Source organism: Psammomys obesus, unplaced genomic scaffold (genome assembly GCF_907164565.1).
Source record: "Psammomys obesus unplaced genomic scaffold, mPsaObe1.curated_primary_1811, whole genome shotgun sequence".
Classification (NCBI taxonomy): domain Eukaryota; kingdom Metazoa; phylum Chordata; class Mammalia; order Rodentia; family Muridae; genus Psammomys; species Psammomys obesus.
In genome coordinates, this window is record NW_026590062.1 from 1,039,408 (window position 1) to 1,055,845 (window position 16,438).

Consider the following 16,438-nt stretch of genomic DNA (forward strand, 5'->3'; position numbering starts at 1 on the left):
CATCTCCTGCTCTCATTTTAAGGGGCTCATTTAACCTGAGCCAGGCCTTTCTGGCCCTTTCTAGCCTCCAGTGCAGAGCACAGCCTGGCACCCACACTGGCACTGCTATCTTCTGAGACTGGCATTCTGCACATCTGTAACGGTGTCAGGCTAACACTGCTGAGACTTAATTGCCTTCTTATGTGCACTGCTTTTCTGCACACAGACTGTAAGCTCATGGGCAGGCCTGTGTACAGTGGGCACAGGATGGGCCCCGGCCTCAGTGTGCACGAGGCCTAGATGCCCACAGCCCTACATTACCCCCCCCCCCCAAGCAGCTCTGGGGTAGCCATGACCATACTCCCTGGGTCACACAGCAGCTCGCTTAGCTCTTCTTGAAAAATGGCTTTTAGAGCAAACAAGAAATACAGTGATTTAATCTTATACTTTTAGTTTAGCCAGAATGTAACAGGATGCAAGCCCTGGGGGTGGTAGAGCCTGAACTAGGCCCTTGTCACTTTGAGTTAGTAAGCGTTTCAGCCACCCTCAGCCAGGTGCCCCTGGCAGCAGGCAGCTGGGTCAGATGAGCACATTCGCTTCCTGAGGGTACAGCCTGTCAACCTCACCAAGTCAGACTGGACCCAGGAGCCAGGCCCATGTCTGCAGACGACCTCCTGCCTGCAGTCCCGATGCTGCAGCCACTTCAGTCCATCTCTGTTCACCAGCAACCGCACTTGGCTCACTCACTGGCTCCCTCTCTCCTCTTCCCTACTTCCTATGTAAATACAGAGTCTTGCCCTGTAGTGCAGGCTCACACTGCATTCACGACAATCCTCCTGCCTCCCCCTTCTGGAATACTGGGAATATGGGTCTGCATCACCACACCTGGGTGCTTGGTCATCTTCACAGATGGCTTTCCTCTAGAGTCACTCTCACTGTTCATCAAGGCCCTGTTGGAAAGGCCACCTCTGGGGAAAAGTGAGCAGGTCCCTACATGCTGCGGCTTGCACACAGACCTCCCCAGGCCCTCGTGCTAAATTCTGTCAGGAGAGAGGCTGCTTCTCTGACACCTTCTCATCCCCAGAGGTCATAAATGGAGACAGCACCTCCTAAGTCAGGCCCTGGGGGAAGCTGTTTTGAAACCCAAACATCACAAAGGTCCCCGGACCTCAGATAACCCTGACCCCAAATCTTCCCTCCTGGCTGCAAGTGTTTAGCCTTGTGCTCATCAAGTAGGAGACTCACTAGGCTCATGGAGTCCTTGCTGCCAAGGGGGGTCGCTGCATGTACCCAAGTCCTGGTGCCAGCATATCCTTCCCACTCTGTTCTTGGGGGTACCTCTGGGGCAGGTCCCTCTGCATTCATTCTCAGCCTCCAGAGGAAAATGCCTGGACCCACTGGCAGTTGCTCTTTCTTTGGGTGGTGACTCTTGTCTCCCACCTCAGATTACCCTCAGACCTTGACAGACTGTCCCCTAAACTCCTATCTCCCAGTGAGACGCAAAGAAGCCCCACGCTCTGAGGCACACAACCAACACGTCTACAGGGTAGCTTGTGCAGTCTCCATAGACTGCCCTGAGCTGACCAGGGCGACCTTGGAGCAGGGGCTGCCCACCCTGATCAGCCCTGTGCTTTCTCTGCAGGGCCTGATGCACTCAAGTGGCCCTGTGGGGCGGCACCGGCAGCTGGTCCTGGTCCTGGAGGGGGAGCTCTACCTTGTCCCCTTTGCTCTCCTGAAGGGCAGTGCCTCCAACGAGTACCTGTATGAGCGCTTCTCCCTCATGGCTGTGCCGTCTGTCCGCTCACTCGGTCCGCACTCCAAGGTAACCTACTACCTGGCTCTGGGGTCCCCCATGCAGCATGAAGAAAGAGTGGGCTTAGCAAGCACGACCCAGACCCAGGCACACTTTTTTCATATGGGGTAGTTTCTGCCTCAGTGCTTTTGGAGATCCTAATTTTTAGTTTGTTGAATAATAACCTTCTCAAGAGGTGGAATAATTCAGAGGGAAAGAACTGAAATCGCCAGGTGATTGACTCCAGGTCCCAGATGGGAAGTGAGCTGATATCCCTGACATGGCCTGGCTCACACAGCACACTAGGCGTTGGGTGATACCAGCTTCCATAAGCCTCTACTCTGCTGGCACCAGGAAACTGACATTCACCACCTTGTCCTGGTATCTGAGGGGGCAGGCTGCACTGGGTCACAAAGATGCTGAAACTTAGGGTGAATTGTTACCAGGGACCCCAGATGCCCTGCTGACAGTACTGTCTCCTTCCTTGTAGTGTCACCTGAAGAAGACCCCACCCACATATTCCAGCTCCACCGCCATGGCAGCTGTCATAGGCAACCCTAAGCTCCCATCGGCAGTGATGGACAGGTGGCTGTGGGGGCCAATGCCTTCAGCAGAGGAGGAGGCATACATGGTATCAGAGCTTCTGGGCTGCCAGCCCCTTGTGGGCAGCATGGCCACCAAGGAGAGGGTCATGAGTGCCCTGACCCAGGCTGAGTGTGTCCACTTTGCTACCCACGTCTCTTGGAAACTGTCAGCCTTAGTCCTCACCCCCAACACGGAGGGCAACCCCGCTAGCAGCAAGAGCTCCTTCGGCCACCCCTACACGATCCCCGAGTCACTGCGGGTGCAGGATGATGCAAGCGATGTAGAAAGCATCTCGGACTGTCCGCCACTGCGGGAGCTGCTCCTCACTGCTGCTGACCTCCTGGACCTGCGGCTCTCAGTGAAGCTGGTGGTGCTCAGCTCCTCTCAGGAGGCCAACAGCCGTGTCACAGCAGATGGTTTGGTGGCGCTGACACGGGCCTTCCTCGCTGCTGGTGCACAGTGTGTGCTCGTGGCTCTGTGGCCAGTGCCAGTAGCAGCTTCCAAGATGTTCATTCACGCCTTCTACTCATCCCTGCTGAATGGTCTAAAGGCCAGCGCCTCCCTGGGTGAGGCCATGAAGGCAGTGCAAAGCAGCAAGGCCTTCTCACACCCCTCCAACTGGGCAGGTAGGGAGCTGAAGCCTGTCAGTGGGGCCCTGGGTGGTCCCCCCAGTCTCATTCTGCAGCTGTGGAAGGGCAGGAAGTGGGCGGCTCTGGGTGCCAAGGGCCTCATACTCAGCCCCTGGGGGCTCAGCCATCACCCTCCAGACTAGTGAGCAGTTCACCTTCAGAATGGATGCCCAGCTCTCAGCATCAGCACACAGTGGTGTCTGTCATGGGGCACCTAACTTAAAACCCAGTGTTGGGTGTGGGGAAGAGCCTTGATATGGCCACTAGAAGACACAGACAGGACTGTGTACCATGTAGAAGTCCCCTGCCCCTCTGCAGTTCCGCGTCCCTGGTAGCCATGATGGCTCCTTCAGGGTAGCCCTGGCCTTCCACCTGGTCAGCACAAGGATTCACCATGGCTGTGCCATGTAATGCCGTTGCTCTGGCAGAGCATGTGTGCTGGTGTCAGACCACACCTGTCCTGTCCAGGCCCCACAGCATCAATGTAAGAAGCCAGACCCTCCCTGCCCTGTGTGCCAGCTTCCTGGGGGTAGTTTACTTGTTTGAAAGTGGCATTCACTGGTTTTTCTAGGCAGGCAAAGGAGCTAAGGGGCTCGGGAAGGAGATGGCTGCGTTCCTGTTGCTTAGCTGGTCTGGACTTTCATGCTAGCTCGGGCTGTTCCTTCTGAACTGGAGGAACAAGGTGTCTTTATTCTGTGGTTGCTGGTTCCTGTCCCAAGTTCTATCCTACAGGGCCTCTGACAAAGCTTCAGGGTGCCCAGGCCAGTGGCTGCTCTGGAGGCACCTTCCTGCGGCTCACAGCCAGCCAAGCAGGATGGTTGCTCAAGAGGCCAGGGACTGAGAACACACTCTCCAGTGCCCGGCTCTCTTGCTAAGCTGTTGGGAGGAAATGGCTAGGGTAGCAGTACTGTCCCCTTAGGTACCGTACCTCTGTGCTGTCCTCAGGTTTCACACTTATCGGGACTGATGTAAAGCTGAATAGCCCCTCGTCACTCATTGGCCAGGCACTCACGGAGATCTTGCAGCACCCGGAGCGGGCACGAGACGCCCTACGAGTGCTGCTACACCTGGTAAGGGCTGATGGGACCCTCGGGGGAACCTGGGCAAGGTTGTGCCAGCTGGGCTAGCACAAGATGAGGGGCCAGCACAAGGCAAGGTGGCCAGATTCAGATGCTCAGTTTCCTGCCTGGAGGAAGGGAAGGAGATGACACTTCAAGGTCTCTGGGTGGGTTAGTGGGAATGAGCCCCAGGCGGGCAGTAAGACCCCAGCAGCTGACAGACCTTATTTCATCACCAGAGTCCTTCCCTGCACTTAGGAAAGGGCTGATTGTGCCCTTGGGGACAGCCCTAGTGTCTGTGAGGCCTGAATGTACTTGCACACTTAGAAGTGATCAGTTAAGACAGCCACTTAGAAGGAGCAGGGGGTAAAGGCTATCTCGCCCCCAAAGGAAAACAGGGACACAAAATGTGTCCCATCTTTTCCCTTTGCTGAAAACGCAGAGCAGTTTCCAGTCATTCCCAACCCAACTATGGCCCAGGCTGGGACCCATGTCGAATGGACACACACTTATCTGTGGTCACCTCACAGGCCTAAAGCAGACACTATAGCTTCAGAGGACCTGCTGCAGGAGTGGGTAGGCAGTGGTAGGCTAGGGTCCAGGTGGGCAGGCCTCCTTGGCTGTGTGAAGATCTCATCCCATGGGCAAGACCCAAGCAGGGCCCCTCAGACCCCACACTCTGGGTCTGGGGCTCTCTGTGCACATCACTCTTCAACTCGGGTCTGTATGGAGGCTCTAAACCTTAGGCTGCCCACATGCCCTGTACCTAGGGGAGCCTAGCCCTGCTGTGAGCAGCCCCAAGGATGCTGAGCCATTAGCTTCCTGTGTTACCCTGGGCCCCACCACAACCAAAGCGCTCCTCCTATGCCACTGCAGGCTTCTTTTAGGCAGCAGACAGCCCTTTCCCCACATTCCTCTGTCCAGCTACTTCTCAGGCCCTTACAAGGCGAGGCCTCCTGCAGGTTTATTTACTGCTTTCCGCCATGGTAACCACCAGAGACACACATCAAGCTTTCCTGCTACACTTTCTTGTAACAGTAGGAGGCAACGTGCCTCCCAGGCCCTCTGTTCAGGGACAACCACTCCTGACCACTGTAAGTGGACACTTCTCTCCCTTAGACATATCTGTGCTGTGATGTGCTGAACAGTCTGCAAGCCTCTGTGGGGACATGTGTGCCTCAGGGCCTGAGACATCTCAGGACAGAGCCAGGTGTCCACTGGGAGAGGCCTGATGGGCCAGCTAGGGAGCAGACATGCCGTGCTGTTGACACACAGTTCCTGGGGAAATCCCTGAGCTTGCAGAAAATGACTGACATGTACAGTTCCTGGGGAATCCCAGAGCTCAACAGAAAATAAGGACCTGGCAGGCACTGGCAGGGTGGAGAGGAGCTATGACTGATCAGGTGCAGGGCTGGGCAGGTTCTGACCTGAGGCTGTTTTCTGCAGACCCCTCCTTTTGCCCAAGCCCTGCAGCTCTGATGACCAGATCCTGATCATCACACCCCCCTATGCCTAAGGCCTAGTGATATCTCTGCATCATGTCCTTAGGTCTGGCCAATGGCCTTTCTAGGTGGCAGCAGTTACCACTATACTGGCTTCCTCCAAGCCCTAGGAGGAGGAAGAGGGCTGACCTAGGTCTTTAACTATCTCGTTCCCCATCAGGTGGAGAAGTCCCTGCAGCGGATCCAGAATGGGCAGCGCAATGCCATGTACACATCTCAGCAGAGTGTAGAGAACAAAGTGGGTGGCATTCCTGGATGGCAGGCCCTTCTCACTGCTGTGGGCTTCCGGCTGGACCCTGCTGCCAGTGGTTTGCCAGCAGCCGTCTTCTTCCCGACCTCAGATCCAGGCGAGAGGTTGCAGCAGTGCAGTAGCACCCTCCAGGCCCTGCTGGGTAAGCCGCCATGGCACTGGGTCGTAAGGATGCTGGACCTTCTAGCTAGAAGCGTTCTCAGATGTGAGAGAGTCCCAGACAGCCACTGCCACTGATGCATGGCTGATACTCACCTTACCCAGCCTTCCTGTCTATGATAGTATAGTGGCCCTACCTGGGCTTTGTCCCTTCCTGGGGGATGTGAGGTGGTCCTGGAAAAATAATAGCCACAGCAGATCCTGTCATCAGCAGCTATGCTTCTGGCAAAACCACAGACCAATTAGGGTGACACAGGAGCACCACTACCAGGGAATAGGCTATCATGGAAACATAACTATGGAAGAGTAAAGTACAGGGTTAGGGTCCCTCTTCTCTGGAGGCCACATGGTCCTGTCCCAGGCCATTCAGGGACATGTCTTTGGCCTGGCCAACCTGTAGCAAATTACTCTCAGTGCTGAGCATCTGGAAGGTGACATCTGCTTCTCTCTCCTGGCTCAGGTCTGCCCAACCCAGCCCTTCAAGCACTGTGCAAGCTCATCACAGCTTCAGAGACAGGAGAACAGCTTATCAGCCGGGTAAGTACCTCCAGGTGCTCAAAGCAGGCTGGGCCAGGCTGGAGGGAAAGACAGTGGACGGACCCAGACAGGCCTGTCAGGAATGTGAGAATGTAGCCTCCCTACCTTTGTGAACAGAAAGGGCTAGGGAAACATCTCTGAAAAGACAGGGTCTACAGACAGGTTCTTAGGGCTCACAGCCTTGCCTCTGGTCCAGGTGTCTCCTGAACCCTCCACTCACTGTCTTCTCACACTGGGCACCTCACCCAGCTTTCCCAGCTAACTGACCAGTATCTCAGCATTGGGCCAGCCCAAGGACAGCTTTGAGGGTCTGTGGGTGGAATCCAGGGGTTAGAATTTTGATTCTGAGCTCCGAGCAGCCCCATTCCAATAGGGTCCTTTGGCTTCTCTATCTCCCTGACTTTCCTTCTGGCCACTGAGAATCCAAGGATGCATTGTAATTTCCTGGTCATTCTGGAGGCTATAGCTTGGTCAGTAGTGTGTGTTGCTGAGATCTATCAGCTAATCTCAGCCATGTGCTTGTATGGGTACTCTGTATGGACTTCACGGTAGACACTCTCAATGGCTCCTGGAGACTCCTCTGCCTTGGGAATGTTGAAAGCCATTATTTGGAACACAGAACTAGCTGGTGACCTGGCTTCCCTGAGGTCCTGCTGGTTTTATAATTTAGCATGCCTCTTCTGCTTGCTGAATAGCATCAGGGGACACTACTAGAATATTGCATGTTAAAACATCCAGACAAGAATGCAGAATTTGCATTCCCTACACTGCAGGTAAGGCCAAGAGCCTCAAAGTGCCAGCTCTTTATGCTTCTTGCTTTCATGGAACAAAGGAGTTTGGGTCTGCTCACTATGGGTCCCAGGACAACTGGACACTAGCCAAGGCATCTCCTGTGTGTTCATCTCCTGTGCCCCGCCCCCCTGCTGCCTCTTGCTCCTCTCCAGTCAGAGCCAGGCTGGTGCAGTGCTTCCTAAGGCAGTGATCAGCTTGTGTGCATAACTGCTATGCTTGAATCTAAACTCTCTTCTCTCTCTCTCTCTTTCTTTCTTTTTCTTATACTCTGCTGGCTGAAGGCTGTTAAAAATATGGTGGGAATGGTGAGTACAACTTTAAGTAGCAACTGCTGTCAGGTGAGCCCACCCACCCCAGTACCCTGCAGCTCTTGAGCTTCTGTCTATGCACACGCACGCTGGCACAGAGCTCTGGGCTGGGGCTTGTCCCCTCCTCTGTTCTGCCTACCCCTTTCCTGTTCCACTCTGTCCTTGATTTGACCTCTCAAATTCCACAAGAGCAGCAGGGGCAGAATCAATGACATATGCAGGCAGAACACCCCTGCCCTGAAGCAGAGTTCAGTGACACCCAAGCCGGTCCACACAAACTCTTCTATGAGTGCTGTACCAATGTTCAAATCTTCCCCACCCTGTGCAAGACCTGAAAGACCTTAACTAAGTATGTCAGTAAAAACAGAGGGGCAGCCAGTCCCAGCTCTCCCCACTCCCCAACTCCCACAGCCTCTCCCGTGCCTTAGGGAAGACAGAGGTTGAAGCGGAGAGGGGCCCTGGAGGCTCCTCCACCTTTGCTCTCACAGCACCTTGCCACTGTCCATGACCAGTTTGAGGGCAGTAGGTATGAACACACTGTACAGGGACCTTCAGAGGTTGCAGATCTCATGAGAGGTCAACAATACATGACAGGTGACATGAGGCTTAGGTGGGGTGGTCAAAAGGCTGGCAGGCCTGTGCTCACATCTGTCCATCCCTCCCTCAGCTCCATCAGGTGCTGGTTCAACTGCAGGCCTGCGAGAAGGAACAGGACTTTGCCTCTGCTCCCATTCCGGTCTCCCTCAGTGTCCAGCTATGGCGGCTCCCAGGGTGTCATGAGTTCCTGGCAGCTCTCGGTAAGAACAAGCACCTCTGACTTAAAATAAAAGCTACTTTGTTTTAGTTTTCTTTACTTCATTTTCCCTCCTTTGTCTGTTGGGTAAAACCCAGTGATTTAGATCAACCAAAGATGCTAAAGCCTCAGCCCACTTCCCTCCATCACAATGTCCCCTCTAGTCTGTCCTCACCTCACCAGGACAGACACAAGCTTTACCACATCTCTAGCAGGGCTGCTGACTAGAGGAAGGGACAGTGGCCAGGCCGGACCTCAGAGACTAGTAGTGAGGACAAGAGGACCAAGAGCAGCACAAGGTTAGAGTTGGGAAGGGACACACCAGGCCTAGGGCAGGGCCTCCAGGCCAGGTAAGGAGGCTTCTGGGAGATGTCAAAGACCGTCTGTGGAAGATGCCAGTGTGACTTCACTGTCACAGGGACCGGACCATCAGATACGCAGGGCTGCACATTCTTTCACTCTGTCCTGCTGGGACCTGGCTACTTGTCTTCAGTCATAATTTATATCTAAGGGAGAAACTAAATGCACGCTTGGTGCTCGCTCTGAGCTGGGCTACTTAGTATTTGTCTCTGGTGAGTTTATATCAACACAAAAGCCAGCAGAAGCAAAGAGGAAAGGTTGGGTCCACCCCATGCGATTGTCTTCATTTCTGTGGTGACTATCCAGACACCTTTGTGACAGTGACACAGGTGTAGCAGTGGAAGATGAGGCCCTATCCTTCTCAGCAAGGCCAAAACCAAGTGGTGTGACATGGTATAGTCAGCCCTCCACATCTGTGAACACTATGTTTCCAACCCTTTTACCAGTTGTGTCATGGAGAGCAATCCAGGAGGTAAATAAGCCCTGCCCCGGCTCTTCCTGGAGCTTGTTCCACTAGTGTCCTATGCACCTCTAAACTGGAGCTCAGGAGGGGACACACACACCTGGTCCTTCCTGGAGGCAGAGTGGAGAGGAGAGCAGTATGTGGCAGGTCTGATCCCAGAAGTCCTTCCATCCTCGGCTAAGTTCTCTCTGCCAACACAGCACAGAGCTGTTGGTGCTGGGAGTAGCTGATTCTAGTCTCTGGAAAAAGCAGAGGATTCTATCTGAAGCATTTCATTTACACAAACACTTTTTTAAAAGATGGTTTATATGAGGGACTCCTGTTAATTCTTCAGTCCAGAGAGGAGAGTTTTCCATAGCAACCAGAATGCCCTGTAGGTCTTCTGGGGAACCTCATTCTGAAGGGAATGAGTGTCAGAATCCCAACAAGAGTAGAAAGGGAACTGAGCCCCCTCTGGTGAATGGCCAGCACCTCAGTCTAGAGCATGGGCCCTCCAGTCCCCTTCGTCTAGCATTAGGAGTCAGACAAGCTCCCTTTCCTTCCCACCGCAGTCTTCAGCAGGCTTGCTCATATCTCAAGTAGGAGCCTGGCTGGTCTCTTCTGAGGATAGTCTTTGGCCACAGTGCACACTTTGGGTGAGTGCCTGCTGGCTGCCTCTGTGATACTCAGCTAATGTAGAACTCCTAGGTTCAAGGGATGCCCCTACCTCAGTTTTCCAAGAGCTAGGACCACAGGTGGCGTGCCTATGAAGTCTCTGAAACATCAATTGCAGCATCAATAGCTCATTAGCCAGCCTCTCGGGAAAGCTCATGCCCGCTGTGGCACTCTGAAGCTCATTAAAACCCATAGGATGGGAGCTGGCAGCCTCCTTGGGCACAAAAGGTGGCCTCCCTTTTAGTAGACAAACATCTCAGAGCCCCAAGGACAATAGATATGGAGGGCATGCAGGCAGACCTTGTCCTTACTTCCTGGGTGCGTGAAGTCTTGCCCAGTGCTGAGTAGAGCAGCCACATTTGCCTCGGAGAGTCTCAGCAGACTGTTCTGTGGCTAAGTGTCCAGTCTCACAGAGCCTAACTCTGGAAAAATTACAGAAAATCAGGCAAAATTCCACATCAGCAGGCGAGGCTGGGAAAGGCAGCCTGACCTGATCACAGCCAACTGGGAAATCCCAACTGGTTACTTACTGGCACCCCTGCCATGCCGCCCATGGTGAGGGCCGTGCACAGCATATAGCATCTTCCCTGTTCCTCTAGGTTTTGACCTATGTGAAGTGGGCCAAGAGGAAGTGATCCTGAAAACCGGGAAACAGGCTAGTCGGCGCACTACCCACTTTGCACTCCAGTCCCTGCTGTCACTCTTCGGTAAGCACCTCCCCTGCCTGTACCTCTAAAGGATAGTTTGTGGTAGAGTCTTCTGGGAAGAAGATCACGGTGCTCCTTGCTCTGGAGAGCCTCGTCCTTGCGGGATACAGGCAGCAAGCTCCTTAGCTAGCTTGCCCAAGGAGCACCAACGTGGGGGCGAGACTGGGGGATGGTGAGGCTGATGGGACACAGCATGGCGTCAGGACATGCTGTCCTACTCGAGGGCCATGTGGGTAGACATCACGTGAGAGAAGGTCCTTTAGGACCAGGGGGCATGCCTGGCCTTGCTGCTGGGGTAATAAGTTGGCAACGGCCATAGTTTGAGGGCAGCCAAACTGACAGGCTGAGGAGATGCTGGGCTTGCAGGTGCCCGATTAAGGCAGCACTGGACAGACATTGGGAAAGCATCAGGAGGAGGCGGCTGGAGTGTTGTCTTGGGCACACTGTGAACTAGCACATCTTTGAGATGTCTGCTGAGGCAGCGGGCTAGGAGTCTGGGAAGAGGCCAGTGTGGGCAAAAGAGGACCTCTGTGCCCTGTGGGTACTGCAGGGTCAGAGGGCACTGGAAAAGGATATATGTCCACTGAAAACGAGCCTTAAATACCGTCTCTGGGATACAAGCTCACTAGTGACATTCACATGAACAGTAAGAACTAAGGCTTACTGTAGAAGGTGAGGAGGGCTGCCCAGGCTGAGGCCGGTGCTGGGCCAGTCCTAGGGTTTTCCTCTTCTTGTTCATGAGGACTGAGGACTAATTCAAGTTGTACTTACCTAGTAAGTCTTTGCTTGCTTCTGATGTTAATCCTAACTGCCCTTTGGCCTGGATGTTCTGTACCTAGATTCCACTGAGCTCCCCAAGCGCCTCAGCCTGGACAGCTCATCCTCCCTGGAGTCCCTGGCATCAGCACAGTCTGTGTCCAACACTCTGCCCTTGGGCTACCAGCACCCTCCTTTCTCGCCCACTGGGGCAGACAGCATTGCCTCGGATGCCATCTCTGTGTACAGCCTCAGCTCCATTGCCTCCTCCATGAGTTTTGTGTCCAAGCCCGAGGCGGGTTTGGAAGGTGGGGCGCCCCGAGGACGGCAGGACTGTGATAGGGCCAAGAGCACCCAGCCACAACGAGCCACCCTGCCACGGCGCCAGCTGTCCCCCCAGGCCAGACGTGGGGGCAGCAAGGAAGAAGAAGAATATGAGGGATTCTCCATCATCAGCATGGAACCTCTGGCAACCTACCAAGGCGATGGGAAGGCACGCTTCTCCCCAGACCCCAAGCAGCCCTGTGTCAGGGCACCAGGTGGTGTGAGGCTGTCAGTCAGCTCCAAGGGAAGTGTCAGCACTCCTAATTCCCCCGTAAAGATGACCTTGATCCCCAGCCCAAACTCACCCTTCCAGAAGGTGGGGAAATTGGCAAGCTCAGACACGGGTGAGTCGGACCAGTCTAGCACAGAGACTGACAGCACTGTGAAGTCCCAGGAAGAGAGTGCCCCAAAGCTCGGCCCCCAGGAGCTGGCACAGAGGATCCTAGAGGAGACCAAAAGCCACCTCCTGGCAGTAGAGCGCCTGCAGAGGAGTGGTGGCCCAGCAGGCAAGGGCCCTGACCGAGAAGATGGCATGGTAGCACCCAACAGCACCACAGTCTTTAGGGCTTCTGAAACCAGCGCCTTCAGCAAGCCTGTCCTCTCCCATCAGAGGAGTCAGCTGTCACCACTCACTGTCAAACCACAGCCCCCAGCCAGGAGCTCATCCCTCCCCAAGGTGAGCAGCCCTGCCACATCTGAGGTGTCAGGCAAGGATGGCCTGAGCCCTCCTAGCAGCAGCCACCCGTCACCTGGCCGCGACACGCCAGCCTCCCCAGCAGACCCCCCACTCTTGAGACTCAAGTACCCCAGCTCTCCTTACAGTGCTCACATTTCCAAGTCCCCCCGGAACACATCTCCTGCGTGCAGTGCGCCGTCTCCTGCACTCTCCTATTCTTCAGCTGGCTCTGCCCGCTCCAGTCCAGCTGATGCCCCCGATGAGAAGGTGCAGGCAGTGCACAGCCTCAAGATGCTCTGGCAGAGCACACCCCAGCCCCCCAGAGGCCCCCGGAAAATATGCCGAGGTGCACCGGGAGCCTTGACATCCAAAAGAGATGTCCTTAGCCTGCTAAACCTGTCCCCTCGGCATGGCAAAGAGGAGGGCGGGGCAGACAGGCTGGAACTGAAAGAGCTGCCTATGCAGAGGCATGACGAGGTGCCACCCAAAGTCCCCACCAACGGCCACTGGTGCACGGAGACAGCAGCACTGACGTCTGGTGGCCTCAGCACCACAGCTGCCACACGCCCTCTGAGACTGCCCCTGTCCAACGGTTACAAGTTCCTGTCCCCAGGGAGGCTCTTCCCTTCTTCCAAATGTTAAAGCATCTTCTTGCCCCTGACTCAGTGCACAGGACAGCCAGAGCCTCAGGCCCCTCACCTAGTGCAGTCACCCACACAGCCACTGAGACCATCTCTCCTCGGACAGGTGGGCTCCCTGAGCAAGGTCCCTGCCGTGCCAAATGCCACTGTACCCACGGGGCCAGGTTCGTCAGAAGCAGGTCTTGCATAGGGTGGGAATGGCAGTGCCTTCTCTGCCCCTTTGCTCCTGCTTGTGTCTTGGATATGCTTCTGCCACAGGACCTGTGGGAGGAAGGCGGCACAGGCTTTGCCTCCAAGTCTCTATGCATATCTTTCCTACAGGAGCACAAACAGCTCTTGTTGGGCTTCCAGGTGCTGGTGGGACATATAACTTTCTAAGTTAAGTTCTGCACTGATGCACTACATTAGCCAAAAGGAGAACTATGGTTTTTAAAATGCCGATTCTTTGTGATTAAATTGTAGCCATTTGGTGGATACCGAAGTCACAGCCACAATGCAATAACTCATGTTGAAAGCGCTTGCGTCCCCAGCTGCTCCCATGAGCTAGGCCAGGGGCCCTTTGACCCCACTGTTGGCCAAACTTGAATTTTCTTAAAAAAAAAAAAAATCTGTATTCTTGTCCAGGCATTTTAGAACTATGCAATTGTGGTTTAAAACACAACATTGTGCTTTTAAAACATAACTGACCTTTTTTGTACATGGATGAACACTTGGTTTTATTATCAATAGTACTTTGCATTTATAGCTGTTATTTTTAAAAGCTCAAGAAATTTTAAATGTCAAATTTTGAATATCCATCCATAAGTAGTAATCAAGTTTTACTGGGGGTATGTTGAAATTATTCAATTTCCTTATTTAAAAAAAAAAAAAAGAGAGAGAGAAAAAAAAGAAAAAAAAAAGAGTCCCCTGGCTAGCTAGTCCACAACCCCAGCCATTTCATCAGCTGCCTTGCTGCATTTATTCTCTTCTCCCTGCAAACCTGTCCTCTCTCCATCTCCAGGGCCCACAGCCCTGCTGGTCTCCTGTGACTGCCTGCCACCACCTAAGTCATTATCAACCTGGTCAGTCTGTACAGGCGCTGCAACACCACCAGGTCAGGGGAAGCCCTCCATATCAGTACTGAGATGAAGGCCCTTCCCTCCTCACTATGAAGGCAGTCATCTGGGCCAAGGCCATCATCACAGGGGTCTAGGAGCCTGGCATCATGACCCCAAGGGCACTCCTGACCTTGAGTAGGGTCTGACTTCGGTTTTGTTTCTGGTTGTGGCTTTTAAAAGCAGGGTCTTTAGCCCAAAGCCAAAGCCTTTCGTATTTGCAGCAATCTTTCTGCCCCAGCCTGCACCACCACACCGAGCCAAGACCTCACTCTATAGCCACTGACTGCTTTCTCCGCTTCAGTGTGCCCTTTTAAAAACTGGTTCTGTGTTACTCTAGTGAGTTTTGGCATAGAGGATTCTGCATTTGACCCAACAATAATAAGGCTGTCACATGCTAAGCTGGCCCCAGCCCTGGGAGAGAAATAACTTCACGAGGCAGCATGTACTATCTTACGTTAGCAGGGAGCTAACTCGCCATGTAGCAAATGAAAACCAAACCCAGCACTGTGCATTCCACTTGCAAAGTCAGGTCCTCGGCAACCGAGAATCAACCTCAGCACAAATGTAGGTGGCTGGGCTCTGTCCTCAGCCACCACCTCAGCCTCTCCCCCAAGTGCCCGGAGCCGGGCTCTTTGTGCTTTGTCCAGGGCGCAGCCCACCATCAGCGAATACCTCCAACCCCTCAGACCAAGTGTGGTTGTCAAACCATGGAGGAGGACTCCCAGGCTGCCCTGGTGCCGTCCTAGGTACATCGTTGTTTTCTGAAGAGCCAACAGTACCTGGGATATTTTTTATTTGTCTTCAATATAAGTTTCAATGAAGGAAAACAAAGTTAACAAAACGATGGGACCAGTGTGCAGATCTGAGTCATCATGTCGGTCTTGGTGATTTCATGCACGTGAAATGAAGTCAAATGAAGTTTTCAGCTACATCGTAAAGAGGGACATTTCGGATCACGAGAGACTGTATGATTCAGAGTTCTGTATGGGTCAGGGGTTGGCAACCGTGACCCACAAGCTAAAGTTAGTGAATGAGTTTGAGGTTTTGTTTGTTTTGGCCATAAGCCAATGATGGATTTTACCTTTTAAAGTGGTTAATAACTACAACACAAGTCTTGATTTTTGCCTCTTGGTTCACAAAGCCTGACGTCACCTATTACTCACCCTTTTAAAGGAAAGGTTGACGAGTCCTGGTGCACGCAACAGAAAATGCAACTGAAAATTTCCCACAGCCAGGAGGCATTCAAGGAAGCAGGGGAGACCGACTGGCCCAGGAGGCTCCCACTTGGTGCAGGCGGCTCCCACCTAGCTCTTAGCTCTTCATCCTGTGTGGGAGGGGCCACCCAACATAGATCAAAGTTACAGAAGTAGTCTCCATTCCCCTTTTGGTAGTCTAGAGATGTTCCCTTAAGCTCAGGAAATAAAACTTTTTAACAAATTTTTTCTTAAATGCTCTACCCTGTTCTACCAGACAAAGACATGCCCCAGACAAGCAGCAGCTTCCTCTTGGAGCTTAGTGGGACCACAAAGCACGGCCTTCAGCTGCCCCAGTTCTCACTAGTAATGATCCCTAACTGTAAACACACCAGAAAATCACCTACAAAAGCTTCCCTTTGACACATATTGTTCTGCAGCAATGTGCAGGTCTCACCTTCCTCCCTTTTTTAAAAGTAACAAATCAGTGCACACTGATGGGAGGTGAGGTGCTGCCCACAGGCCCAGCTGTCCCCAGCACACACACAGCAGCTTTGGTGAGCCTTAGCTGTTCACGTTGTGGGGAGCCAAACGGCAACAGTGCAGCTTTTCCTCACAGTTTGTGTCATGTGAGCTGACTGTACGTATGCTTGTGAACTGGGCCTGTTTGTAGCGCCTCCTTCAGAGATGTCCATGCCAGCACTCACCCACCCCGTTCTGGGCACCTCCCCACTTGGCATTCACGCTCCTTATATGCATTGTTAGCCACCTTTGGCCTACATGGACTTTTTTGTAAATTACACAATTTCCAGACAGCATTAAACTTTTTATATTATAAAATTTGCCATGTAAAAAGAACTTCATATTTTTATTGAGGCTGCGGGCGCTTGGCCCTTCCTTTGTGATTCAGTGTCTATTAAAGCATGAGCCTGTCAGTTTTAAATGCTGTCTCTGAGTCTCTATTCATTTTCCACAGTTCCAGAGGGGCAGCATGAGCACACATCTGAGTGCACCTCAATTATGACCCTGTCAGGGGACTTCCGGAGGGGAGCAAGGGACACTTGCACCAGGCACTCTAGCCATTCATAGAAGCTTAGGTGGTCAACACTTGGCTCTTGTAGAATGTCAGTAGAGAGCCAGTGCTATGTGCTGTTGAATAGTTACTTAGACAGGAAGGGAAAAC

The 16,438-nt window shown here is 53.2% G+C and overlaps 1 protein-coding gene across 3 annotated transcripts in view; it reads left to right on the forward strand.

Moving 5' to 3' along the window:
• Ttc28 (tetratricopeptide repeat domain 28) overlaps window positions 1-16,183 on the forward strand; it is a 412,775-nt gene extending 396,592 nt beyond the window's left edge. For 2 of the 3 annotated variants that reach the window (XM_055605846.1, XM_055605849.1), the window contains 9 exons: window positions 1,622-1,801; window positions 2,262-2,982; window positions 3,931-4,055; window positions 5,706-5,937; window positions 6,415-6,491; window positions 7,565-7,588; window positions 8,259-8,388; window positions 10,461-10,568; window positions 11,408-16,183. In XM_055605846.1, the coding sequence (XP_055461821.1) occupies window positions 1,622-1,801; window positions 2,262-2,982; window positions 3,931-4,055; window positions 5,706-5,937; window positions 6,415-6,491; window positions 7,565-7,588; window positions 8,259-8,388; window positions 10,461-10,568; window positions 11,408-12,966 (3,156 nt within the window). In that variant the 3' untranslated portion in view covers window positions 12,967-16,183. The remainder of the gene's footprint in view (window positions 1-1,621; window positions 1,802-2,261; window positions 2,983-3,930; window positions 4,056-5,705; window positions 5,938-6,414; window positions 6,492-7,564; window positions 7,589-8,258; window positions 8,389-10,460; window positions 10,569-11,407) is intronic. The other variant, XM_055605848.1, reaches the window with a different exon arrangement.
• Window positions 16,184-16,438: the final 255 nt, after the last annotated feature.